Source organism: Centruroides sculpturatus, unplaced genomic scaffold, assembly GCF_000671375.1.
Source record: "Centruroides sculpturatus isolate CEXI.00-Female unplaced genomic scaffold, Cexi_2.0 scaffold188, whole genome shotgun sequence".
NCBI classification, from domain to species: Eukaryota; Metazoa; Arthropoda; class Arachnida; order Scorpiones; family Buthidae; genus Centruroides; species Centruroides sculpturatus.
The window spans coordinates 408,901-421,582 of record NW_019384404.1 but is presented as its reverse complement, the minus strand read 5'-3'; the positions used below and the strand labels follow the sequence as shown (position 1 = coordinate 421,582).

At 32.1% G+C, this 12,682-nt stretch overlaps 1 protein-coding gene and 1 pseudogene across 1 annotated transcript; both read left to right on the top strand.

Moving 5' to 3' along the window:
• Window positions 1–237: 237 nt before the first annotated feature.
• Window positions 238–1,086, top strand: LOC111618773. Its single transcript, XM_023360344.1, has one exon. The coding sequence runs from the start codon at window positions 238–240 to the stop codon at window positions 1,084–1,086; it is 849 nt and encodes a 282-aa protein (XP_023216112.1).
• A 3,769-nt stretch (window positions 1,087–4,855) lies between these two features.
• LOC111618771 lies at window positions 4,856–11,082 on the top strand (annotated as a pseudogene).
• The last annotated feature ends 1,600 nt before the right edge of the window (window positions 11,083–12,682 follow it).

The following is a 12,682-nucleotide window of genomic DNA, read 5'->3' as shown; positions in this document are numbered from 1 at the left end:
AGATCTGCGAAATATTGCATTAATGGAGGATGAAGTTGCAACTGTTTTCGACTATGAGAACATGTATCCTTCAGTAAAGATAGAATCATGCGAGGAGGCTCTTTTGGATTTCTTATACGGCAATAACTCGGAGTTGCTTAGTTATACCGAGGAAGTAGAGAGTATGGCTAGTTTGGTGTGCCGTGAATGATGTTTCGGTTTTAATGGACGATCTACAAACAGAGAAGAGGGGTCCCTATGGGAAGCCCGCTCTCAGGGATCCTATGCGAATTGGTAGTTAGAAGACTGGGAAGAATAATTTTACATGGTTTTAAGGAAGATGTCATGTATTTTAGCAGATACGTTGATGACATATTTATATTATGGAGAAATAACAGCAGGATTAAGGATTTTTTGGATAAAATCAATGATAACAATGATGGCCTTACTTTAAGGTTGGAGCAGAAGAGTTCCTTGGATCTGCATTTTCTAGACATCGGTATTAAATTCAAAAAAGGCCACCTGTCCACTAGCGTTTTTATTAAACCATCCCACAGCCCATTGTATATTCCATCACATTCCAAGGATCCGTATAAATATAAAATTGAAGCTTTCAGAGCTTTAATAAGAAGGGCATTTTTGTATTGTGAAACGGTACAAGACAGGAGTAAAGAAATAGATAGAATAATAAGCGTGGCCAAGACCCTAGGTTACCGAAAAAACGCAATTCTGGGAATGGTTAAGAAGTTTGAAGCGAACATCAAGAAAGGGTCTTTTAAAAATGCTTCCGCTGGAATCGTAAAATTTACTTATAATGAAAGTATGAATCGTGTCATGAAAGAGATTGCTCGCAGGAAAGGTTCGAAAATGCTTATAAAAAGGGCCCCTAATTTATACAAAATCCTCAGGAACGATAAGGATGATATAATGTCGGAAGAGAAAGCAGGAGTTTATAGAATTCCTTATGAGAATATGCAATTGGGCGTTAAAAAAGACTATATTGGAGTAACCACCAGGAATTTAGGGCTTAGAATCAAGGAGCATAGTTATAACATCAGAAAGGAGTCTAATGCAACAATTTTATCCCAAATGGCGCAAACACCATGATCTGTAGTCAGATGGAATGAAGCAGCCATCATAAAACCTTTATCTTCTCCATCTTTGGCATTGACAGCGGAAAGGTTGCAGATTTATAGGAGTAAAATACAAGAAGGCTGTTTAAATGCGAGGGATGCAGAAAGTCTTCCCTCTGCATGGAAGTTTATAGTTAAAAAATTTATTAAGAGCTCTAACCAATCAAAATAGTAGTTATATTGGATGTGTTAGAAATTGTATTCTTAATACTTCTATGTACATTTTTGTATTTGTATTTTGTTTTATGTTATTTAGTATTTTAATTTTATTTTTATTTTTTGTTTTATCTTAAACCGTTACATATTTTATTTTGAATTTTGTATTCCATTGATGGAATCCTTTAATTCAAATTTGTTCTAAACCTGATGATGGCCTGTGAATCAGGCTGAAAACGTTAGTTTGAATTAAATTGTATTTCTCGGCAAGAATAAGGTGTTAATTTATTTGCTATATTATGTCTTTTAAAATATATTTTTTTAATATCCAAATCTATATAATTGATAGAAATCAATGTTTAATTAATATAATGCATATATTATATTAATATAATTACAAATTGATGTATGTAATTTATAGTATTATCTAATTAAAATGTAATTTATTATGTAAAAAATTAAAATATTTACGAAATAATATAACTTGATATGCAACTCGATATATCACGTTTTATTTAATGTAAGTTGACTTGATATTTTCATAAACACTTCTTAGAATTGAATAAAATATTTTGAACCTTATCTAAAATAAATATGGGCTATTTTTATTAAAATCTGATATTAGAAAGAGCACTTATAAATACTTAAATGTTCAACAATTATAACATCAATAAACAAATAAAAAAATTAATTTACGAGTTGCGTGAGGTAGTGATAACCCTGTATACCAGTCGACCTCCCTATAACACTGTTGATAATTCCGTTTTATATGAATTCCATGTTGTACGAGTCACTTAGATTTTACAAATACGTGAGCCGTTCACAGCCCGGCACACGTATTTGTAAAATCTAAGTGACTCGTACAACATGGAATTCATATAAAACGGAATTATCAACAGTGTTATAGCGGGGTCGACTGTAATTGTGTACAAAATTTTTTAATACGCTAGTAATTAAGAAATTGTTGAAAATTAGGTTTTTGTAGAATTTTTACGTTATTGTAATTATTCATTGCATACATACATTATTGATGAAAATAGACCACAATAAAAATTTCTTTATAATATATTGAAATATTAATACATTTAATTTTTTGATGAAATTACAAATTTATTTAAGTTAACGTATAGAATTTTGATATTTGTTTTATTGTATATAATAGTGTATAAGCAGACATAGCGAGCGTTATATGAAAGGTGGCCATATTTTTGCCTCGAACCCATAAGGTCACTAATACGGTTAATGACCAAGCGGTTAAAGTTGGCAATCTACCGCTCTGGGGACCGGAATCGATTCTGGACGGGTCGAGAAACACCAGAAATTTGTCGAGAGGTCGTCCGTCTATATATATCAGGTCCCGTCTATTACATTTGTCGGCCATTCTGTTGTGGGTCTGGCCGAATCCGTAATAGGCTTACTAAAACGACCCTGTTAGTGCCCACACAGCGGAAAAAGTAAAAAAATATGCTCAGTTTACGGAACTTTCCGGCATAAGATTGGTTTGGTTTGATTTATTTGGTTACGGCGGGCGATTTGTCTATGGAATGCTTCCCAAGAGGACTTTTATGGGAAACTGGCGGCCCCTATTTAGGTTTTATAAATGTGAAGACAACGCCGAAAGCTAAACATGGCTTTCGGCATTTCGAAGTTATCGAAGTGCGTTCTCAAAACTCAATACCATTTTGACTTACAAACATGCAAAAGGCATTAAGAGTGTGGAATTTAGGCTATATCAAGACGAATATAAAATTCGATTTAGCAAGAGATTCGAGTTTAATACAGTTCGATTCATTGAGAGTCAACTGCATGTAAAAGAATTGTCTCCCACATGTTACACTATAACAAAGTCTGTGTGATACGCTGGAAAAATTTTTTATGAATAGTCTGGGTCAAATCTCTTGAAGATTCCATTAACCATCTATCACCGATAAACTTTTAGAAAGTAAAAATGTTTTGAGAGTTTTATCAGCAAAAAGTACTAAAAATACTATAATTTTTGAAGCCCAAATGAAAACAAAGATCTTTCAATAAGCACTGAGTTCGTACTCTTGTAGTCGGAATGGACTTTATTCTTTTCTTTCCTTTTGTGCATAGACGAGAATTTAAATCGAAACAAAATGTAATTATATACAAGTGAAATGATTGTGTTATAGAGGTTTTCAGAACTCTATCATCAAAAATATTGTAATGACCGGCGTTCACTACGATGGTACACTGGACAGAGCAACATAACACGAGAGCGGAGATGCCTCCAAGGAGGACTTTCTATGGAGAAACTGTCTCTAGTTAGGTGTTAGACACGCGAAGAAAATCCAGTAAATTGCATTCAAATAGCCCGTTGATAAGCGCGAATCTTAAACCAACTTTCAATGCTTGTTGGTTTTAATCACTCGGCCACTGATGTCGAGTGATTAAAATAAGTACTCGAATACTTTTATTGCATTACAAAAATAAGTAATTAATAAAAGTATTCGAGAAATTTTGTCAAGAGAAACCTAGAAGAATTTTTATGAGGATAAAAAGAAGAAAAAATTTCTATCGTAAACGTGCACGAAATGAATAACAAAGATGACGCGAGTACCGAAAACAACAAAATATACATAGAGAAGATACTGTACTTGATTGAAATTTGAATAAAACATTACATTTGATGATTAAAATGAACGATACTAATTTCAATACAAGTTGTTCATTTTAAGAGCAGCGGCATAACTAGGCTTGGCAGAATTCTTCAATGCAAAGGTCCAAGAAGTTTCCGCTTTTTGGATGTTCTTAAAAATTTGTATTAAATTTTTTTTGAAATTATGTATATCATAGCATTACCAAATAAGGTTTATTTATGTCGTGTAAAAAATGGCTTTTTATTTCCATTTTCACTCATTTCGTCATATGGACACTAAGAAGTCATTTTCATACATTCGGACTCCCATTGTGGGTCTGGGAAGCAAAAGTCAAAGATAAAAAAATTGCATGACCGATTTGTAAACAGAAAAATAGAACATAATAATAATATTTTGTTTTGTATATTTATATCATAAGAAATGAATTTTTTATTAAATAAAAATCTAGAAAAATTATAAAAATTTTATTATTACTTTAATTAAAAAAATAAGAGTAAATATAATATTTTCTGTTTGCTTTTTTAAAAATTTGAACTCGTTGCCATAAGCAAGAAACAAAATGGCAGTTAGGAGGCGATAAGAAAAACCTCTCTATTCTAATAATGATCATGTTTATTTGATTAGATACATATTTTTAGTATTTTTGAAAGAAACATTTATTAATTAGAAAAAAACATGAGACTTTTAAAACCCAGTTGGGTTTCACACGACGGTACGAGAGGTACATGAGAATTTTAACAGGTCATCCTATATTTTCTGTGGATATCATTCTGATGGCTCAAGATTTGCAACTGGAGGTCAAGCTATATAAACTAAAATTCACTGTAATTTAATATTCTCTTATGTTTTTATTACACTTTTTATTGTGTCAAACAGTTCATTTGACTTTCTTTCATTAGTTTTACATGTAAATATGGCTTTTATGTTGGTTTAGGTGCCGATACAGGGAGAATTGTTATATGGAATATGGCTCCGGTTATGAACAAAGATGATGAGAAAGATGAAAATGTTCCTAAATTGTTGTGTCAAATGGATAATCATCTTGGCAAGTTTAAAAATTGTTTTTTCTTTTTTCTTTTTGTCAATGTGTTAAGTACAGTCGACCCCCCATAACACTGTTGATAATTCCGTTTTATATGAATTTCATGTTGTACGAGTCACTTAGGTTTTACAAATACGTGTGCCGGGCTGTGAACGGCTCACGTATTTGTAAAATCTAAATGACTCGTACAACATGGAATTCATATAAAACGGAATTATCAACAGTGTTATGGGGGGTCCGACTATTATCAGTTTAATTAACAGTTTTTTTTTTTTTAAATTAAACTTTATAGATAAAATTAACATAATACGTACGTTTTCTTATAAAGATTTTCTTTTATTTTTCGTGTAATAAGTGAATGCGTGAATATTAATACATATAATACATAAAAATTTAAATATTCATTAATTATAAATAGAATATAAGTAGGTTTAGAGAAAATTTTGATCACTTAGTTTTAATAGAGATATATAATATGAATTTATTATTTAAACTTTTTCAATGTAAGTTTTTCTTCAAAAAATATCTGCCACAATTTAATAGTAATATTTTTATTATAATTTATAATTATAATCAAATTTTTAATGTTTTAAGTAATTTAGTGCAGGTTCTATTACATTTATGTTTAGTAATATAAATTTTTAATTATATCTTGATTAATGTTTAGACACTTTGTGAAAACTTGAAATTAAATATCATATGTCAATTTCTTGTTACATTTTTTATACCTACAATAAACAGATCTCTTTATTAGAATAGTGTTTATTTTTCTGTTTGGAATTAAATTTTTAATAATATTTATTATTAACAAACAACTCTACGAAAACCCAATACATTATATTACTAAAGCCAAGCACTTAATTTTTAATATTTAAATTCAATACACATATTTTGTACTTTTATTTATATGTTTTGAATAAATATAATTTCTGTAAAAAAATTTTTTTAATACGTATTTAATTGCGGCTCGCGAAAAATTTCAAATTTTGAAAAATGGTCGGACTATCAAGGAGCTTGGCCACCCTGGCCATATATCTTTCAGATCAAGCTTGCCCACCAGTGGCTAAGAGGTTTCATTTCCTAAACACTGAAAGTTCGGTCTTGTGTTTACACCTTGCCAGGACGGGCTGGCCAGGTGGAGTTTTCGGGTTTTCATCCACATCTGTAATGCTTGAAAAGAGACCAGTTAACCTTAAAAACACTTCCAAGAAGGAATCCCCCGGGTAGATTGCCTAAGCGTTGCGTAACAAAACAAACCAGAACGATTGCTTACCACTAGTCAAAAGACTAAAACAATCGAACGCTAGTAGTTAGCGCAGGGTTGCCGTCTCTCGAAGATAATTCACGTGTGGAGTTTTCTGGGTTTTTATTGCGTTTGTAACATTTAGAAGCAGTTTCCCGTGTCTTGGTAAAAATTATCTTTTGGAAGATCACCCATTTTTTACGTTACTGCACACAAAAATCAGACTGATCGAATCATTGTGTTACACTGCTTTCTTGCTTGGTACGGTGACCTGCAATGGCGATTCCGAATAATAAACGACAAGCCATTCTGTGCATGTATTACTAATTCGGGTGAATTGAAACATGAATGTTGTTTAATTAAGATTCCTAGCATTGTATTTTTTTTCTATATCTCGAAGCAGTAAAAACAAAACGCAGAAAACAAATTGAAAAGAACAATGCTCAAATCTGGTTCGTAGATCTGTAAAATGGCGTAGCTTTTAGTACAAGTCAATTATCTAACAGAAATGCTTCTTAGAAATTCCGTGTTTAAAGTCGATTTTCAGTGGATACCGTAAGAAAGTTACTACAAATTCACCGATCAATGAGTGGACAAAGATTTGATAAGAGAATAAGTACAAAATTCCTGAATCAAATATTGTACTTGCAAAGGAGAAAGTTATACACGAAGAATTGCATATCAATGTGCTTAATTAATAATACATTCAAGTTGACCGACTCTTCTGAGTTCCTTAGAAAAGCACAAGATTTATGAAAGGGGAGTGCTCAGAGGCTGACCAAAATAATTATAAGAGCATTTCACATAGTCATGACAAGTGATGAAACGGAATATTTTCGGACATTTAGGATATTGCGAACATCCTAAATGTGTCGTTAGCCTTCCTAAATATGAAAAGGAGATGAAAAATAGTTTTTACTATTTTTCAGACCTTTCGAGTATACAGAGTCTGAGTGAAACAAGCAGAAATGAACTAGGTCTATAATGTTTCTATGCGAGATTAATAAAAATAATTCCTTCTCAATCATTTTGAAATGAATTTCAATTTATTCTGCTTTGAAAAAGTCATCGTTCGAATACAGGTGAAAGTATTCATACTACTAGCAGATAAGCCCAGAGTTGCTCCGGCAAAAAGTAACAATAGCGAAGATTAAGATTATTACATTATAGCCAATGTTACCCATAGTAGTAGTAGGAAAAGGGGTGAGTCTAAATCACATCATTTTTTATCAATTTTTATATAAATTAATTAAAAAATTATATGAATTAATTAAAAAAATTAAATAAATTGATTAAATAATTAATGTGGTTTAGAATCACCCATTTATATACTACTTACTAATGGATCAATGAGTCATGTTCACGGATTCGCGTCTGACCACATGATTGTTTGTAGAGATTTCTGCTGTTTCTTTACGTATCTAACACTTATACTGGGATACCAATTTGTTTTTATATTTGTGTTAATAAAGTATACTGTTAATTGTACAATAATATGTTTTGCAAATTTATGAAAATATTATGATTTTTCGTTTACTAAAAATAGTTACTGTAGGTTTAGTCGGTTGTCATGGAGAAAATCGATTAATAAAAGTAATAATTTCGTTAACATAATATAAGTAATTATTTCATTTTCTGTGTATCTATAGACAGCAGATGTAATTTGGACACAATCTACGTTCAATAAATTGTATTTTTTTCAAATATAAGATAATAAATGTCAAAAATAACAATTACAACATACAGGAAGAATAAACACAAGTAGCCATACGCGAAAGGAAATAAAGCTAAGATTGTATAATCAAAAGAACAAATTGATTTTTAAATAATTATGTTATTTTAACATTCCTTATCATTTAAACAGACTGTTTACTGTCTGGATTATGCAAATTGCGTATTTATGTATTGATTAAAGTAAAGGTAAATTAATGTATATTGTGCAAAAATCAATGTTATTTAATAGATTAAAAGTAAGCGCAAATTGTAGTCAAATAATAGTCTGCATTACGTGGTGTCACTGATAACCCATTGATCAATCTTATGTTTAAAATTTTAAAAATGGCCGGTTATTTTACAATTACTCAACATTTTTCAACGAAACCATCAAAACAGGCATAACGAAAATTGCTTTTAAGGATGTATGCAAAAGACGAATTCATAGAGATTGTTTACAAACATTTAAAATGTTTTATTACTTCTATTTGCATCGAGGAAATCTGAAATAATTAGTTCTGGAATTAGAAATTGTTACGAAACAACCACTCGTATTTCGAAAGTTATAATTAAAAAGGTTGTTTATTGGGGAAAAACAGTTTTGACATTTAAATGTAATTTCGGCGGTAAACGTGACTATTTTACTTTAAATATTATGTTTACTGAATTTGAATTATCATTTTAAAACAGATTCTAAACGTGGGTAGAACCTCTTGTCTTGCTTAAATGTTTATTTTTAAAATTTTTCATTATGATAAATGTAATACTTGTCATAAAGGTTACGTGTTTAGATGGTTTTGTCAAAGTTATTCGCTTTTAATTGTTTTTTCTGTACATTTCGGGTATCATTCTCTGTTCATATTTTGATAATTCATCACAATGCTGGTATTCAGTAAAGTCAGAATAGATTATATTGAATTTTTTATGAATAACTCATGTAGTTAACATTTATACAGGGTGCATAGGAAGGTCCCTTTAACCGGAAAATACTCGCGAACGGAGAGAGCTACAGCTATGGAAGTGAGATAACAGTAGCAAAAACTACTAATTTGCGATGGATAGCGTGAATTTTACGTTAAATAAATTAAATCTTATATATAAAATTCTTGTGTCACAATGTTAGTTACCTTACTCCTCCGAAACGGCTTTACCGATTTTTACCAAATTTTATATGCATATTCAGTAGGTCTGAGAATCGGCTACTATCTATTTTTCATACCCCTAAGTGATAACGGTTGTTCACCCTTAACATTTTTTTTTAATTTTTGGACAAAATTTTTTGTTTTTATTTTTCTATAATGTGGCATTAAAAAATACATACAACCCTAAATTTTTACCCTTTTATCACCAACCCCTATTTTTTAGTAGCCATTTTAGTAATTTAATCATTTTTCATCCCGCTCGATAACTGATCAATTATCGTCTTTTTTGTAAATGTTTTTCACTCTATTTCGATTAAAATTTCCCTGAGCTTATGGCAAATCTAAAATTTTTGTATAAAAAAAACATTTATTTTTATTATTAAAGTTTATTCCTGATATATACTTAGTGTTACCAATGTTAGTTTTTTACAATTTTCCGCGCTTTTACTGGTGAGTGATACTCATTTGCCAGACTATACCGGTGTCACTTCCCAGTAAACAGCACGGAGTAGGCATGACACCGAAGCCGGTCTCCTGTTTCTCTCACACAATAAGACTTCTCTCATCACAAATGTCGACGGATATCCAATATACGTCGAAGAAATCCCGATAATGGCGGACAATCATTTATTAAAAATATCAGCAACACAGACATTGACATTGACAATCGTTGGGTGGTGCCGTATTCGCCTCTGCCAGCAAGACAAACAATGCTCATATTAATGTTGAGTTCTGCAGTTCTGTGAAGAGCATCAAATACATTTGCAAGTATGTTTATAAAGGCAGTGATATGGCTGTGTTTAGAGTGGAAAATACTAATGTGAATGCTCCTCCAGTGAATAAAAACGATGAAATAACGCTCTACCAAATTGGTCGGTACATCAGCTCCAATGAAGCTGCTTGGCGTATCTTTGGTTTTCCAATTTATGAACGGGATCCAGCAGTTGTTCAGTTAGCCGTCCATCTTGAAAACGGTCAGCGTGTATTTTTCACGAACGAGACAGCGATTGATCGTGCTATAAATCCACCTAAAACTACACTCACTGAATTTTTTGAATTGTGTAATCGTGCAGATGATTTTGGTGCCTTTGCACGAACATTACGCTATTCACAAGTACCACGCTATTTCACATGGGCTCAAACAAAAAATGGATGCACCGCAAGCAAGGCTCACCAGTTGATGCATGTCTCAATTTATTTTAATCAAACGCCTTGGGCCGATTATTTACAGTCAATCCAAGACACACTGAGTGCTTTTATCTTCGACTGTTGTTGGTTAATATTACTGGCCCATTATCATTTCAAGATATACGTAAAGTGAATGGCCAACAGTATCCAACGTATAAAGATGCATGCCTTGCACTCGGCTTTGCACTCGATATTGTGGGATAATCACAAAGATTCAATGACTGATGATATATTGCATCAACATCGTACACGGTGCAACGATCTAACCATAACATTCAGCGACGCTATGTACAATGAAGCATTGATTGCTATTGAGGATCTTTGCATTGTCATTGCCAACTTATCACTNGCTATGGACAAGGAATGTCCGCATTGTCATGCTCTCAAATTCAATACAAATTCGTCTACTATTCGCTATAGTGTTGACTACATGTTTCCCAGCCCGAGCACAGATATTGTGGGATAATCACAAAGATTCTATGACTGATGATATATTGCATCAACATCGTACACGGTGCAACGATCTAACGATAACATTCAGCGACGCTATGTACAATGAAGCATTGATTGCTATTGAGGATCTTTGCATTGTCATTGCCAACTTATCACTCACACATTTCGGTATGAATTCGCCAAATCGAACTGCATCTGATTTAATGAACACTGAAATGAATCGTGAACTGCAGTACAACACTGTAGAAATGGCAGCGATTGTTACTCGCAACGTCCCACTAATGAATGACGAACAAAGAACCATTTATGACCGCATTATGCTCGCAGTTTCAGCAGGACAATATGGGTTCTTCTTTTTGGATGCACCAAGTGGAACTGGCAAAACATTCCTTATTTCGCTAATTCTTGCTGAAATACAATCAAATAATGGCATCGCATTGGCCGTTGCATCATCAGGCATTGCGGCAACTTTATTGGATGGAGGCAGAACAGCTCATTCAGTATTTAAGCTGCCACTAAATATTGCCTTAAGTTCTTAGCCCGAGTTAACTCGGGCAAGACGAGTGCTTGCGTAGTTCTTCGCCCGAGTATACTCGGGCAACAATAAAAAACTCTCTCGTAAACGTTCTATGCACGATATTACTCGGGAAAAGCTTATTTTGTATTCTATTGGATGTTGTTTATGACATCACAAAATTTTGAAATTATACACCCAATGAAAGTTTAAATTTTGGACAATTTTTGTGGTCCCCACCTATTGAAAAAGTATAGATGATCGAAAATTTCGTGATGTATTTGAATGTTTACGGTAACTGATGCACATCTGTCTAGAAACCGGTCTTCCCCTGTGATTTGTATGAGAATATCCCGCTATTGGCTATGAACAGCTGTTCTCAAGGACATTACGCTAACTACACCGAACAGCTGCGCGTGTCACGTGATCCATCGCGATTTTTTTTATTAGAAAGAAAATTCGTTTTTAAATAATATGCAATAAAGGAAATTAAGTTATATGTTAAAATTTTTCAGAAATCTAATTCATAATTTGGTGTATTAAATGTTTTTTTAATTTTTTGTGGGAGTTTTTCCTGTAAAACACAAAAAAACAATGTTAGGTTAATGAAGTTAATATTAGCATATAATATAAGTAATAACAAGAAAATAAAAAAATTATCAAAAAATAACGTAATACAATTGATTATTTGCAGTAACTAGTTCAGACGTGTGTAGAAAACCTACTTCCCCTCAGGCTGTTGTTGGGAACAACCCGCGAAAGTTTACAATCAGCTGTTTTCAAGGTCGTCCAGTTGTGTATCTGTACTGAAGCTTGTATGGAGTGTCTCTTTGCGAGTATTGTGTTACATGAGAAATAATAAGTTTATAAATAATACATTATAAAATGAATGAAGATTTATACTAAAATTTTTTATAAATTTATTTTATAAAATGGTGTATTATAAATTATTTTGATTTTTTGTGGGAGCTTATTGTAAAGCTTTTTATGTCAAATAATGTCTCAACAAATACAGAAATAAACCAATTACAGTTCTAAAAAGATTACTATTGATTTTATCAGCCAATAATCTTTCTTCTTACTGCTAATTACTTTACAATGGTAAGGGACTGACTTTCCCGAAATATTTATGACCTGGAATGGTGAGAAAACATTTATTGGTTCAAACAAATACAAGAAAGCAAATCGAAGCTTAGATAGCTACGAACTTCATTTCATTTTTTACATTACATTCATTATATATTTTGTGGTTAAATTAACTTTTTTAATTATTTTATCGCTAACCGACGAATGGCAGCTTCTCGGCAAAACTAATAATAGTACAGAGAAGCCGAATCGCAGGGGGCCCCTGTAAAGTTGGCTATCCAAAGGAGAAGATGCCATTTAGGAACCAATTTTTACAAATTGAAAAAATTCGAATGAAACTTTTTTCCAGACAAAATAGATGCTTTCTTTTAAATAATAATAAACAATTTTTTCAGCTTGGCAACTTATAGTG

Excerpts from the sequence above, each read along its gene's own strand:
- LOC111618773 (XM_023360344.1), top strand. The coding sequence starts at position 238 with ATGGGAAGCCCGCTCTCAGGGATCCTATGCGAATTGGTAGTTAGAAGA.